Below are 16,470 nucleotides of genomic sequence, written 5' to 3'. Positions count from 1 at the left end.
GAGGCTTAGCAATTATTTATTTATTTATTTATTACAGGTACTTATATAGCGCCGTCAATGTACGTATCGCTTTACATATACATAGTGCATTCACATCAGTCCCTACCCTCAAGGAGCTTACAATCTAACTATCCCCAACAAGTTTTTTTAAACAATCTTGTTGATTACATGGAGACTATGGGACAATTCCAGAGGGTTCCCAGATATGCTGCTTTGTAATTTCACTTCTCATACTAGATTAGGGATGCTTCCTCTTCTCTCCTTTGTATTTATATAATACAACACTAAAGTAAAAAACTCAACACAGAGAATTTGACCGCCTCGTAACAGCTTCAGCAGTAAAACCCATGTGCATAAAAATAGGTATTAGACAATAAAAATGCAATCAAATGTATTCAAATAAGTCCAAAATGCTTCATACAATTATAAAATTCTAAGGTCTGATTAGGATCGAAACGAAAACTTTCCTGAGATAAATATCAATATGACTTGTTCTGAGTCAGTGAATCAGAAAATATTAAAATCAGAGACAGCTAGGGAACAACTTTTTAAAAAGCTAGGTTGTCAGTGGCAGTCCACATATGACCGGAGTCTTTTAAAAGTGATGGCTTGAAATGGCAGTACCTTGGCCAAAGCAACAAAAGTGTATTTATAAAGAATTTTGCAGAGCTGTTTGTCCTGCAAAACTGGATGTACATTGATTTTGTGTGATTTCTGGTAAAACTGAGTGTTAGAAGGCTATTCTCCAGGTTGGATGCTTTCCTGTCTAAAGATTTATAGTAAATCACTGTTTTCTTTACAGCGGAGTTCCGAACATTTATGAAGAATTTGCCTACAGACCGATTCCTCAACATCACAACAATTTCAAGGATATGGAATGCAGACCTTCACCTGACGCGCCGCTATGAGCAACTGAGAGCGGGCTTCAAACAATTATTGTCAAAGTCTCAGAGGCAAATGCGTCGTCTGATTAACCTGAGTAAACACTGCCTACGCCAGCCTCAGTACACATTACTGCAGGAGAAGTAAGAATGCTCACATCATCACAGGGGGAAATACAGTACTAGTCTTTTTTGAGGCAATGTATAGAGCAACAGTCATATGTGGAGCTTAGTAATCCATGGCTACCAAGGGCTTCTTGAACTGGAGTCTATGAAGAAGAAATAGTTTTTTGCCCATTGCAGCCAAAGCCATTTTTAGAAAATGAACAGGAGAGGCCAGTTGGTTGGGTTTCTTTTTAAACCAACATTTTTGAGGTGATTGTAGCCATATAAGTACTCTTGCAACAAAAACAATTGAGAATTATCCATGATACTTTTTTATTTGCACTGACATTTAGGTTTTTAGGACAAGCCTTCATGGTATTCCTCCTTCTTCTAAGATACAAGCAGTAGTCCACAGCTTAGACATTCAGGATAAGCTCTTGGTATGTACCCTTTTCTTCTAAGGTCCATGCAGTACTGTACTGCTGGACCTTCAGGACAAGCATTCAGTAGTACCACCTTCTAAGATCCAAGTAGTACTGGAATACTTGGACCTTCAGGACAAGCTTTCGGAGTATATCATGAAAGTTTCTAAGGTCTAAGCAGTACTGAAATACTTGGACCTTCTAAAGTCCAAGCAGTATTCTGCATGGACCTTCAGGACAAGCTTTTGGGGTGGACCCCCTTCTTCTAAGGTCCAAGCAATATAGTACTGCTTAGATCTTAGAAGAAGGGAGTAAGCCTAAAACCTTGTGTAGAAAAATCGAATGTTAGTGCAGATGACAATGTATCATGGACATTTTTTTTGTTTTCAAACCAAGTTACGTGTGTACAGTAGGGAGGGAATAAGAATGGAGATGTGGTCCCTAGACCAACAACAGTATTTTTGGTTGTTTTGTTTGACAGATTTTTTCTTTAATTCATCATTTTATATAATGTTTAGATAATTTGCAGTACCTAATGTTATAATTGTATTGTGGATCAATTCACTGCCTGATCAATTTTGCTAAATATCTAACACAGTATATGTGTTTTCAGTAATTGATTTGATTTGATCATATTGTCCAATTCTGTAAAGAATTGTTTCATCAGATCATTACGTGCGTTGGATAAAGCATATTGATTTGTTAATATCATTCTGTAGATTGCCATTCAATGCCCACTATATTTCTGGTTTGTAGGGAGTAAACTGGAGCACTGTCAGTAAACCCACACTAAACCAGGACAACCATAGGACTTTGTACAAGTAGTGATCCCAGAGAGTCATATATTCAGTGAGAAGGAAAAGATCAACTGAACAGATCCAGTTGCATTTAAAGTATCTGTCTAGCCAAAACTTTTTTTTCATATTTTTGGATAGTAAGAGGAAGGATTAGAACACCCAGTGTAGTTTTGACTGTTATTCAGGGGTGTTGTTAAAGAGATTTTGCAAATCGTTATACGTTCTGTCCTGCTGACGATGTTATATCAGACAAGTGAGGGGAATTTTCCAAAAGACTTAGACAGAAATAAAAATGTTTACTTTATTACAATAAGGGAAAGCTAGAACTCTTATCAAAATTTTTATTTCTGTTTGTGCCCCTGTTGCATATGTTCTCTCACTTCTGGTCTGGGGAAACCATTGCCAACAGGGCAGGAAGTGAGTGGAGATCTCTCTTACCGAGCTCTAGATATCAGTGAAAACCAAAAAGGAGGTCTAACCCTTCCCCACTCTATTCAAAACTACACAAAAGACTTTGATTTAACCACTTAAGGACCGACCCTCTTTTTGAGATTTGTTGTTTACAAGTTAAAAACAGTTTTTTTTTGCTAGAAAATGACTTAGAAACCCCAAACATTATACATTTTTTTCTAACACCCTAGAAAATAAAATGGCGTTCGTAATACTTTCTGTCACACCGTATTTGCGCAGCGATCTTACAAGCTCACTTTTTTTCGAAAAAATACACTTTTTTGAATTAAAAAATAAGACAACAGTAAAGTTAGCTCATTTTTTTAATATTGTGAATGATAATGTTACGCCAAGTAAATTGATACCCAATATGTCAAGCTTCAAAATTGCACCCGCTCGTGGAATGGCGACAAACTTTTGCCCTTAAAAATCTCCATAGGCGACATATAAAAAAATTCTACAGGTTGCATGTTTTGGGTTACAGAAGAGTTCTAGAGATAGAATTATTGCTTTCGCTCCACCGATCGTGGCGATACCTCACATGTTTGGTTTGAATACCATTTTCATATGCAGGCTCTACTCACGTATGCGTTCACTTCTGCGCACGAGCTCAGCGGGACGGGCCGTGTTTAAAATTTTTTTTTTCTTATTTATTTTACCTTTTATTTTTTATTTTTACACTGTTCTTAAAAAAAAAATGTGTCACTTTTGTAAACATCCCTTGTAATAGAAAAACAGCATGACAGGACCTCCTAAATATGAGATCGGGGTCAAAAAGACCTCAGGTCTCATATTTACACTAAAATGCAATAAAAAAAGAAAAAAGAAATAAAAAATGGCCCTTTAAGAGCTATTGGCATAAGTGACGTTTTGACGTCGCTTCCGCCCTGCAATGGTATATGGAGATGGGTGGGGGCCATCTTCCCCTCGCTCAGCTCCATACCCAGCAAAGGAAAAGATCCAATCGCCTCCGCCGCTGCCGACGGCTCTGGTAAGTGGCGGAGGGCACCGGAGCACGGCGGGAGGGGGGCCCCTTTGAAAGTGATCTCGCAGTGAATCCGCCGCAGAGACCACTATTATCGGAAAGCGGACCGCCGGCCGAAGAAGAGAATACTGGGGTTCCTCTTCAAAGTTAGGACGTACATTGGCGTGCAGTTGGTTAACACACACTTTAATTTGAAGTTAATGGGCAATGTGCTGTGAGCCTGCTGGCATTGCTGATCATTTCAAGTATATCTAAAGTCAAAACTTTTTAAGATAAAGTAGTAAAGCATTAAAACCTCTCTTGAGTTTCTATTTTTGCCATTGGTGTCCCATTCCAGAGATTTCCCTTCACTTCCCTTCCTGTACACACAACAAGAAGTGAAAGAAAATCTCTGCAATGTGGTATAAATCCCCTCTTTAGGCCCGTACACACGATCAGACTTTTTGTGAAAATTAGCTTTTTGGAGCAACATCCGACCGTGTGTACGCTCCATCGGACAAACTTTTTCTGTTTAAATCGGACAGTTGTTGGCTGTGTGAACACACAAACGTTCCGGCAACAAAAGTCCAATGGAGCAAAGTCCGATCGTGTGTACACAAAACCATCGGACTTTTGTACACACTACAGTACAGCCACGAGAATGTTTCCAGCGCGACCCCATCGCGCTGGTTCTCGGCGACAGGGTACTCTACATCTCGTGCTGGCTGCAATAGGAAAAACACATTTTCCTACTGCGGCTGGCGCGAGAGGGAATTCCCCTCTGGGGGAATACCAGGCCCATCAGTCTGGTATGGATTTTAAGGGGAACCCCTATGGCGAAAAAATTGCATGGGGGTCCCCCCAAAATCCATACCAGACCCTTATCCGAGCACGCAGCCCGGCCGGTCAGGAAAGGGGGTGGGGACGAGCAAGCGCCCCCCCTCCTGAACCATACTAGGCCGCATGCCCTCAACATGGGACTGTGGGTGCTTTTGGGGAGGGGAGCGCTCTGCGGCCCCACCACCCCAAAGCACCTTGTCCCCATGTTGATGAGGACAAGGGCCTCTTCCCAACAACCCTGGCTGTTGGTTGTCGGGGTCTGCGGGCGAGGGGCTTATCAGAATCCAGGAGCCCCCTTTAATATGGGGGCCCCCAGATCCCGGCCCCCCACCCTATGTGAATGAGTATGGGGTACATCGTACCCCTACCCATTCACCTAGGGAAAAAAGTGTCAATAAAAAAAAACACACAACACAGGCTTTTAAAGTAATTTATTAGGCAGCTCCGGGGTCTTCTTCCGACTTCGGTGGACTCTCCGGCGTCTTTTCCCGGTGTCCGGTTCTTCTCCGCTCTCTCCGGCCTCTTCTCCCGGTTCTTCTGCCGCCTCCTCCGCTATTTTCTGCCGCTCTTTTGCTAGCGGTGGCCTGGACTTCTGCTTCGTCTTCTTCCCTCTTCTCTTCCTCCGATGTTGAAACAACGCTCTCTCCCGGTGTAATGCTGTGTGAACGCTCTGCAATGACTTATATAGGCGGTAACCCCTCCCCCTTATGACATCACAGTCCCGGGGCATGCTGGGACTGTGACGTCATAAGGGGGCGTGGTCATCGGATCACATCACCTGGTGACCCCGCCCCATGCCTATATAAGTCATTACAGAGCGCTTACACAGCAATACATCGGGAGAGAGCGTCGTGTCAACATCGGAAGAAAAGAAGAGGGAAGAAGTCGATGTAGAAGTCCGGGCCACCGCTAGCAAAAAAGCAGCAGAAGATAGCGGAGGAGCCCGGCAGAAGAACTGGACACCGGGAGAAGAAGCCAGAGAGAGCGGAGAAGAACCGGACATTGGGAGAAGACACCGGAGAGACCCCAGAAGTCGGAAGAAGACCCCCGAAGTCGGAAAAAGACCCCCGGAGTCGGAAGAAGACCTCCGGAGCTGGCTAATAAATTACTAAAACCTGTGTAGTGTGTTTTTTTATTGATATTTTTTTTCCCTAGGTGAATGGGTAGGGGTACGATGTACCCCATACTCGTTCACATAAGGTGGGGGGGCCGGGATCCGGGGGCCCCCTTATTAAAGAGGGCTCCCAGATTCCGATAAGCCCTCCGCCTGCAGACCCCGACAACCAACGGCCAGGGTTGTCGGGAAGAGGCCCTTGTCCTCATCAACATTGGGACAAGGTGCTTTGGGGTGGGGGGTCCGCAGGGCACCCCCCTCCCCCAAAGCACTCACCCCCATGTTAAGGGCATGTGGCCCGGTACGGCTCAGGAGGGGGGTGCTCGCTCGTCCCCACCCCCTTTCCTGACCGGCCGAATCCATACCAGACTTAAGGGCCTGGTATGCCCCTGGAGGGGAACCCATGCCGGTTTTTTATTTAAAATTTGGCGTGGAGTTCCCCTTCAAGATTCATACCAAACACAGTGCCTGGCATTGGCGGGGATCCAAGTAGGATCCCTGCACCAGTGTGAACCCAGCTCGCAAGGTGCTATTATCGGCGAGATTGACACAATATCAGACAACAATACAGAAGTTGACCAAAGGGTGGTGGTAAAGAGCTGAAAAACCACGTGATTTGGTGAAAGTTGGCTGGAAAAGTCCTGCCGTCTGTATGCAATACAAACTTATGGCCAATGACCTTTGTATAAAAATTCACAGGAAAGTTTGTACAAAGTCATATCGTGTGTATGTGGCTTTAGACAGTTGTCACCAGAAACTGTGTATCCATTAAAAGATTTCCTCTTTTTTCATGCTCTAGTGGCAACTCAAAAATTTTGATTCCCCCTCACTTTCATTTTCGATGACAATGGTCTTGGTTACCATTGTCTTCAAAAATGAAAGTCAGGGGAAATCTAAATTTTTGAGTTGCCACCAGAGCTTGAAAAAAGAAGAAATCTTTTGATGGAGATTTAATCTATTCAAGTGAATCTCTTTACGGGGGGGCAATAATAACTTTACAGGGGCCCATAAACCTCACCACTCTATTCAAAGCTAAAAAGGCTTAGGTTTTAGATACACTTTCATCTTCTACTCAGAAAGTGAACCCAAAGACCCATTTCTATGGATACAAAAACTCCTTTCTACCTTCTTATAAGTCTTTATACATGAAGCGCTTTCTGACTGTTATAATTAGAGACTCAAGAACACATTCATGGGATATCACCAAGCCTAGTCAGACCAAACCAATTTTCTGTTAATGTTTATTCCTTTAAAATCAGGGTTATAATTATTGTTAATTATTTTCATTTGAATTTAGGCAATTGCAATCTTCCTTCCCTTCATTGCACCACTGGTCTTGGGTGCAGTTCTCATTTTTGATCTTATGAAGCTAATGGTCTTGAGATAGCCATAAAGCGGGGTTATAACATCTGCTTATATTAAAATATGTGTTCACACGTAAAGAAAAAAATATCATTAAAGCCATTTTAGCTATGGAAAGTAATGCACTTCTCATAACTAACTCCAATAATAAGTCCTTGGAGCAAAGGCTGACTAATCCATCTATTATATTAATGACCAGGGAGTCCCACATCCTATAGAGATGTATGCTTACAGTAAATTAGATTTATGCATGTTAGTGTGGGCAAATCATCCGGGAACGCATGCTTTATCTCTTATATTGCAGTATGTTTCTGGAACTAAAAAAAATGCAATTTTAAAATTAAAGCTTCCAATTTTCAAAGTCAAGAGACATTTCTGAAAACTGGTGCTTGCATAAATTGTTTCATCTTCAGCATTTGGCTGAAAATTTGTTTTAGCTTCTAAACTGCGATAGTAGAGTCACATTGTTTGTACCTGAAATACTGATCAAAATACATAGAGACTGAGCAGGACAGAAGAGCAGATTGTACAGTGATCACCATCTGCTGATCTACCATTTAATCTTAATGCCATATTCAGTCTGCAGAAGTCCTTCATGAACCACATGTCTACTCACTATCAAGCCGCAGTGTTGATGGAAACTGGAAGTCAAAATCCTGGAGTTACAGTACTACTGTGTCCTTGTCAGGATTGACACAGTCTGTTGATTGAGCTATGAAGCTGGATTGATGGATGGTTAACCCAATCCTTGATTCTTTCATTAATACCACAAAGCAACAAAACATTACATTTAACATAATGCAACTGGTGGATTTGTAACATGTTACACCCTGAATATGGGTCCTGAAGTCTCCTCAGTGGTAGATTGATCCATATGCACTGTATAGTATGGATGGAGGAAAATGCCTATTAGTGTATGGACATTTTATGGGATTGAAAGGCAGAGTTAGCACTTTGCCTAGGGCCCCATTCCTACCTAAATACGTCCTTGCTGCAGCTGACCTACTTCTGAAAGTGTTGCCCGATTGTCTTTGGCTTCAATACTTGCGTATTAGTCACTGACCCAAAAAAAGCATGTGCAAACAAAAAGTCAGAGAAGTCAGAATTCCTCATCTCAATATCTGCTTTGTATTAGTGACTCAGAAAGCACCAGCATAAAAGCCAGACAGTTAGGCCCCTTTCACACTGGGGCGGGAGGTGCGTCGGCGGTAAAGCGTCATTTTAGCGACAGTATTCGGTCGCTAGCGGGGCAGTTTTACCCCTCGCTAGCGGCCGAGAAAGTGTTAAAAACCACCGCAAGGCGTCTCTGCAGAGGCGCTTTGCCGGCGGCATAGCCGCGGTGCCCCATTGATTTCAATGGGCAGGAGTGGTGAAGGAGCGGTGTATACACCGCTCCTTCACCGTTCCAGAGATGCTGCTAGCAGGACTTTTTTTCAGCGTCCTGCTAGCTCACCGCTCCAGTGTGAAAGCCCCGAGGCTTTCACACTGGAGACACAGGTCGGTTTGCGGGCACTATTTTTAGCGCAATAGCGCCTGCAAAACGACCCAGTGTGAAAGGGGTTTTAGGATTTTCATCAAGAGAGGTCAGCAATGGCAGTCTACCTTATGATAGGTGCACATTCGGAACAGAAAAACATAACTGACATGACAAGTTTCCTCCTATTCCAGTTTCATATAATGTTCCCAATGCCAGATTGAGCAGTTTAAAACTTTATGGGGTGTACCTTGACGCTTTATGGGGTTCAAACTCTCTGCTTTTACAAACTGCAGTATTAGTAGAAATGGAGGAAGAATAATGCCTTTCCTGACAGACTCCATGGCAGCCTACGTGTGGGTTAACCCCGCCTCCTCTCCAATGCTATAGGACCCCATTCCCATAAATGAGTACTCACCACTAGCTACTGCGTTCCTTTTTTGTCCTCCTCTATGGACCTACACATGCTGTTCGCATCAGGATTGAATGGATCCAGGATTGGCATACTTATGCGGTGCAGCTCAAAAAGCCCAGCCATGGACGGGCGAGTAGCTTAAAGAGGCTTGAATGTTTCCCCTTGGTGGATGGGTGGTCGCCTCTGTATGCCCGGCGGACAGTTTTCATCAACGGCTGGCAAGGTCTGTGGCTGTATTTCATACTCCATGGCAGTGTTTTTATGTGTAGTCTGTGTTTCCCTGGTGGTCCAGTGTGTCCTGTCCCCCTCATGGCAGCTGGTTCGCGTGCGTTCCAGCCCGCCACGGCACTTCCGGGTTGCGGCAGTCTCCGCCGCTGGCACCTGCGCTGTAGCCACCTTGAGAGCGAGGCTTGGCTCGCGCATGCGCAGTACGGCGGTTCCGCGCAGGCGCCGTACGGTGGTCTCCCATTGCGCGTGCGCAGTAGGAGATAATGACATCACGAGCAGGGAATTTAAATTCCGCCCTCCTGTCCCGCTGTGCTGGGATCTCCCTTGGTTGGGAAAGGAGGAGCGGATCACTGCTGGTCTCCAGGTGAGTGGCTGAAACCTCTGCTTGTCTTAAAAAAAAAAAAAAAAGAGGGTATATATTTATATATGAATAGACTAATGATTGATTTTTTTTTGTGGAAATAATATTCTTAAAAAAATATATATATATATATATATATATATATATATATATATATATATATATATATATATATATATATAAATAATAAATTTTTGTAGAAAATAATGGAAAGTATTCTTTCATAAATATCATTATATATATATATATATATGCGGCAGGAAGTTGTTTCTTTTTTGCCTTGAATATGTGTTGATACATGCTTTTTGTGCATTTTTAAAAAGCAGAGTTTTTTCCTAAAAACCTTCTCATGTTTGGTGCCTAGGTTTTCTTAGACCATTATCCCTGCAGACTATTAAAGTGACATTTGTGTCCTAGGTTATGGACAATTCACCGCCTTTAAGTGGCCAGCCCTCACGCACAAGGTATGTGCTCGTGAGGGGAGGGGATGAGATTTATGCACAAATGTTGTCGTGCTGATACCATGTTCTGCTTTTCTTCTCTCCCCTTCCCCTATTCTTTTTTCTCCAGCCCTTCTAGGTCGGACCCACTAAACGCGGTCCAGAATGCCCATGACCTTGCCAAGCCACAATATAAATCATCTTCATCCAGATGAGACTCCCAGTCCGGATCTCACCAGGGGAGACGCTCTCGTTCTTCCTCAAGACACCGCTCCCACCGCCATGACAGCCGCTCACCCCATAGAGCCTGCTGGGGATGTAGGACACGAGTCCCGGAGGGCAAGTCCTTATGTGACCGTTGTTTTGCCCGTGCGGTTGGGGAAAAAGAGACGGAAAACCAGCGTTTAGAGTCTCTTGTGAAACGAGTGGTGCAGCAATCCCTAATGGAGAGGGAGGCACCTCGCACATTGAGTCAGTCTACCACCGTGTCTGGCCCGCCGGCTGAAGAGGCCCGTGATGATCCGAGTACTTCTCAGCCCTATGTTGCCTCTCTTGACTCCTCAGAGGACGAGTCTATTAATGAGGAGGTCATTGGAGGGTTCGACTTCGCGATGGTTTCCCCTTTAATCAAAGCGATCAAGGAAGCCTTGAAGTGGGAAGACCCTTCCACTCCCCCAGCCAAGCAGAAAAAATTCTTCAAGCACCTGGGGAAAGAACGTGCAAACTTTCCGCTCCTTCCGGAGCTAAAGGAAATCATTGAGGAAGAATGGAGTAAAACAGAGAAAAAGTCTTCCATGTCTAATAAAACCTCCAAATTGTACCCCTTCAAGTCGGAAGAAGTAAAGAGTTTGGAGAATACTCCCCTTGTGGACGCAGCTCTTATGCGTCTGGCCAAACATGTGACTCTTCCTCTAGAAGACGCAGTATCTTTCAAAGATGGGCTCGAGAGGAAGATAGATCTAGATCTAAAAAGAATCTATGGGCTCGCTGGTATGGCCTGTAAACCAGCCCTGGCACTAGCGGCCATGTCCAAGGCCATGGAGGCCTGGACGGAGAACGTGGAGTCCTTCCTTAAGGGCGTATCAGAAGAGCTGGCCGGAAGTTCAGCAGCCGCAGAGCTGAAGCTTGCAGCGGTCTTCCTGGGGGAGGCGTCCATTGACTTGATCCGCCTTCTGGCTCGTATTATGCTGTCCTCAGTTACGGCCAAGAGAGCCCTCTGGTTGCGTCCCTGGCTTGCTGACCCAGGTTCTAAGCAAGCATGGTGTAAAATTCCGTTTGAGGGGTCCTCACTGTTTGGCAATAAGCTTGACGATGCCATTACGCGAGCCACAGGTGGTAAATTGGGTTTTCTCCCCTAGGACAGGCGCATGCTGGGTCGAAAGAAGCCCCAGTTCAGAAGACGAAGCCCGGAGCGCTCCAGGGAAGCACGCTCCTACAAGCCTGGCCGGGACTTTAGGAAGAATTGGAGCAGAGGGCAGACATCCTTCCGCAAACCTGTTAAAAATCAAACGTCCAGTGCTCGTGATCAGGCTAAATCTTTTTGAGATTACGCCCGCCCAGGCGGGCCGGGTGGGGGCTCGTCTGCTCCTCTTCTGGCACGTCTGGGTGGCCTCGATCTCAGACTTCTGGGTCATAAGGACGGTCTCGTCAGACCACAGATGGGCCTTTTCCAGTACTCCTCACCCAAGGTTCGTCTCCACTCTTCTCCCTCGGGCAGAGGATCAGAAACAAATTTTGCTGTCCTATGTGGACCTCCTGAAAACTCAAGGAGCAGTGGTACATGTCCCACAGGACGAATGGTTCCAGGGGATATACTCCCCTCTCTTCCTAGTGCAGAAAAAGGGGGGCTCTTGGCGCCCAGTCATTGACCTCACATATCTCAACAAATTCATAGAGAACGGAAGGTTCAAAATGGAAACCTTGATGACCATTCAGAAAGCTATACAGCCAGGCGACTGGATGTTATTGATCGACCTGAAGGTTGCGTACTTCCACGTCCCAGTGGAGAAAGATTTACACAAATACCTCCGTTTCCAAATAGGGTCGGATCATCTACAATTTATCTGCCTCCCCTTCGGCCTGACGACATCCCCCCGAGTTTTTTCAAAGGTCCTTCTGGCTACGGTGGCACTCATAAGATCAAGAGGGGTACGTCTTTACCACTACCTCGATGACCTGCTGGTGCTATCTCAGAACAGGGAGCAGTTGCTGGTCCATCGGGAACAAGTGATTTCCATGCTGTCCAACTTCGGGTGGCTCCTAAACTTAGAAAAGAGTCAACTGACCCCAACTCAGCGTCTAATATATCTGGGAGAGCAGTTCGATACAGTAGCAAACACTATGTCCCTTCCGTTACAGAAAATTCCTACGGTTCGAGACAGAGTCTCTCGGGCCCTACATGTCCGGCAAATGAAAGCCTCTCAGTGCCTGAAAGTCGTCGGCACGATGGTTTCCACGACTCCCATGGTAAAATGGGCCTTATGGAGACTGCGACCCTTCCAGGCAGGTCTCCTTCGACAATGGAAGTCTGGAGACAAGAATCAGGTCATCCGCATAACTTCTACAATGAGGAACAGCCTCTTCTGGTGGCTTCAGCGCAAGAACCTTCTGACCTGCCATTCTATCGCTCCCATCTCTTGGGTGACGGTCACGACCGATGCCAGCGGTACCGGTTGGGGAGCCCTCTGTGGGTCGAATCTGGCTCAGGGCAAGTGGGGTGCATGTCTTCCCAACCCAGGGTCGAACATCCTGGAACTTCGAGCAGCCTGGTGTGCCCTTCAGTCCTTCTCTCATCTCCTCATAGGGGAGTCAGTACTGTTAAGGATGGACAACACCACAGCGATGTCGTATGTGAAGAGGCAAGGAGGCACTCGGAGTCCCACTCTCCTGCGGGAAGTCGAGCCCATCCTATCATGGGCGCAGAAAAACCTTTCCAACATTTCGGCAGTCTTTGTCCCAGGGGTCCAAAACACTGAAGCGGACTTCCTATCACGGACCGAGTTGGACAACAACAAATGGTCTCTTCACATAGAGACGTTCAGGTGGATCTTGTCGCTCAAGACCGATCCAGAGGTGGATCTGTTTGCTTCCCCCTGCAATTGCAAGCTGAAGAAATTCTACACCAGGGGTCTCTGCAGTCAAGCCATCGGGACAGATGCCCTGACGGATCAATGGAGATTCAAGCGTGCATACGCCTTTCCGCCACTGCCAGTCATGCTGAGATTCCTGCAGAGGCTCCGAGCAGAGCCAGTGGAGGTGGTGACAATAGCTCCCTACTGGCCGAACAGGCCTTGGTTCCCTCTCCTGGTCCAGCTCAGTTGTCGGGACCCAGTGCCTCTCCCTCTCAGACCGGACCTTCTTTCTCAAGGGTCAGTCCTGCACCCTTGTCCTGCAGTGCTGAGACTGATGGTCTGGTTCTTGAGAGGGAGAGGCTGGAATCCCTAGGTTGTGCCTCAGAAGTAATATCCACTCTCATGAGCTCGAGAAGATCTAGTACAAATAAAGTCTATGGAAGAATTTGGTCCAAATTCGTGGAGTTCTGCTCTCCCCAGGGCAGGTCTTTTAGACATCCAAAAGTCCAGGACGTTCTCAGTTTCCTCCAAACGGGCCTAGATTTACATCTATCTGTCAGCTCTCTGAGGGTCCAAGTTTCGGCACTTTCGGCCTTCTCCGGCACTTCGTGGGCAGTTCATCCTTTGGTTAGACAATTTTTTCGAGGTGCATCGAGGCTCAAGCCCCAAAGAAAGCCTAGGTTCCCCAAATGGGACCTTCCATTAGTCCTCGACTCGATCTCTGGACTCAGTACTACGGGGCCCTCCCCGCTCTCTATCAAGGTCTTTTCAGCAAAGGTGGCCTTCTTAGTAGCCATTACCTCAGCCAAAAGGGTCTCTGAGATTGCATCACTTGGTCATGAAGAACCCTTCCTAACGTTTTTCCCGGACCGGGTAGTCCTCATCCCTATGCTGGGTTCCAACCCGAAAGTGTCTTCGGTATTCCACATCAATCAAGAGATCGTTTTACCTACATTTAGGACCCCAGGGTCCACTGAAAATCACCCTCTAGATGTAGGCGAAGCTATTAAAGAATATCTCAAAGTTACTTCTCCCTTTAGACGTTCTAGTCATCTCTTCGTGCTTCATTCAGGCAGCAATATAGGGAAGAAAGCCTCAACCAGGACTATCGCGTCCTGGATCGTACAGACCATACAACAAGCATACAGGGCTAAGGGCTTGGCTCCTCCAAAGGCTGTGACAGCCCATTCCACCAGGGGAATGGCAGCCTCATGGGCAGCAGCTCGACACGTGGCTCCAGATACCATCTGCAAGGCAGCTTCATGGGCTTCTATTAATACCTTCATGTTGCATTATTGTATAGAGCCTGCCTCACTATCCTCTGTAAACTTTGGGTTACAAAACCTATCGATCGATAGGACAAATTAAAATTTATGTTTGTTCAGCATACCCACCCGTGTGGTTGGCTAGTTATTTCCCACACGTAGGCTGCCATGGAGTCTGTCAGGAAAAAGGAAAATTTGTTGTCAAATACTTACCGTAATTTTCCTTTCCTGATGGACTCCATGGCAGACGGAGTTCCCACCCATTGGTCAACGAGTAGGCTAGTTACGGAACGCAGTAGCTAGTGGTGAGTACTCATTTATGGGAATGGGGTCCTATAGCATTGGAGAGGAGGCGGGGTTAACCCACACGTAGGCTGCCATGGAGTCCATCAGGAAAGGAAAATTACGGTAAGTATTTGACAACAAATTTTCCTTTTTCTGAACTGATATGCATATTTAACTTGTAGAGAAACACTAGGGTGTGGAGTTGGGAATCTTTGGTCTGTGTGGATTAAGTGTTCTCAGATTATTAGGGTTTTAGCAGCTAAATAATTTTATGCAAGCAGTGACAGAATAAAAAAAAAATGGCAAATGGGCTATGGTGTGCCTTGTACTTGTTCCTGTGTTAAGTTTTTGACGGTATATTAGTTTGTGCATTGGGTTGCAGTACCATGCATTCAAAATGGAACCTCAATGCACAATTAGAGCCATGGGTAATACACCTGTGCTTCTGCGCACCCCAACACACATATGCATTGTGGTGCGTTATGTTAAAAAAGTATGCTTATATATGTTTTTTTCAGACTGTTTTGTCAGCCGTTTCAAAAGTAATGGACTGTTGTAAAGCTGCATTCACACCTAAGGATGACGAGGGTTTTCATGTATCTTCAGTAGGGATGGGCTCAGATGTGTTCAGATCATACCAGCCAGGAAGCCCTCACTGCACACCACCAATCATAGGCAGTGAGACGTTTCTCGGCCCCCAGCTGCACATACACACGCTGCCTATGATTGGTGGTGTGCAGTGACGGCTATCTGGGGGTTATGATCCGAACAGGCCTGAGCCCATCCCTAATCTTCAGGCATATTTTTGGAGCATTTTAGCATGCATATATGAACTGTTTGTAAGCATATTGCAAGCATTTCCATTTAAATTTAAGCTTCTGGCATTTTTGTTTTGGCCAGTGGAAAGCCCTAAGGGGAGATCAGTTCTTACAGGCTAAAAACGCTTGGAAAAAAGTCTGCAGGTGTTCTCATTCAAGTCTATCGGGCTAAAGTAGAAATATAGGCACAACTTTTTTCAGCTTTGATAGAGTAAGGAAGAGTTATTTATAACCTCCGTCAGTTTATTATTTTTTTTGTCTGTATCCCATTAGGGAAATTTCCCTTAATTTTCTGTCCTCTAACAGGAAGTTAGAGGAAAGAATCTAAGGATGAGCTCCGGCATGTTCGCATGCTGCACGTGCCGAGCCCGCCAGGAAGTGTGCGGCCGCAAACATTGGGAAATGTCTCACTGCTTGTGATTAGCGCTGCGCCGTGCCGACTTCCTGGCGGGCTCGGCATGTGCAGCATGCGAACACGCCGGAGCTCATCCTTAAAAGAGTCCCTGGTTGTCACCATAACCAGTGTTTCCATTGGAAGATTTCCCCTCTATTACTGTGCTGGGTTGATTTTCTTTTGCTTTTAATGATAACAGTAAACATGACAAAGAAAGAAGGTGAATCTCCTTAGCAGGGGCACAGACAGCAATAAAAACTGAAAGGTGTTCTAATGCCTCTCCACTCTATCCAAAATGAAAAAACAGTTTTACCTTTATTTACCTTTAGTTGCAACATGCTTGTGCTGAAACACACTGCAACAGCCTGCAAAAAACAGAAGTTCTAAAGCTTGGCCCAGAGCATGCTGTTAAATAATTGTGCACTTTGCCCCATATAGCAGGGATGTCAAGACGAAATCTGCATTTCCACTGTCGCAGTATACAGTATGTCATTTATTCAGTCATGTCTCAATCTAAACTTGAAGAGCTCACTATATTTGTAAGTATGCATGACATTTACTCAGAGAATTCTGCGTATCCAATATAGAACATAACATACTGGAATAAGCAAGTGGTGCCTTTTTCAGTAAGAATAAAACAAGATATAGAAATGAAAAAATATTTTATAAAAAATAAAATAAAAAAAAAAAACCTCCCACATTTCAATTTACAGTTGCTAAGAAGTTGTTAGAAAGACTTTGAAAGTGACTGTTCACTGTTGCTACCAAGTTCTAAGTGCTGTAA

The 16,470-nt window shown here is 45.2% G+C and overlaps 1 protein-coding gene across 2 annotated transcripts in view; it reads left to right on the top strand.

Annotated features, from left to right (window-relative positions):
* Positions 1 to 16,470, top strand: part of BRINP2 (BMP/retinoic acid inducible neural specific 2) — a 553,098-nt gene that overhangs the window by 503,281 nt on the left and 33,347 nt on the right. For both annotated transcript variants that reach the window (XM_073593405.1, XM_073593406.1), the window contains one exon: positions 803 to 1,025. In XM_073593405.1, the coding sequence (XP_073449506.1) occupies positions 803 to 1,025 (223 nt within the window). The remainder of the gene's footprint in view (positions 1 to 802; positions 1,026 to 16,470) is intronic.

Source organism: Aquarana catesbeiana, linkage group LG07, assembly GCF_042186555.1.
Source record: "Aquarana catesbeiana isolate 2022-GZ linkage group LG07, ASM4218655v1, whole genome shotgun sequence".
Taxonomy (NCBI): domain Eukaryota; kingdom Metazoa; phylum Chordata; class Amphibia; order Anura; family Ranidae; genus Aquarana; species Aquarana catesbeiana.
The sequence above is the reverse complement of the archived record's forward strand: the minus strand, read 5'-3'. Positions and strand labels throughout refer to the sequence as shown.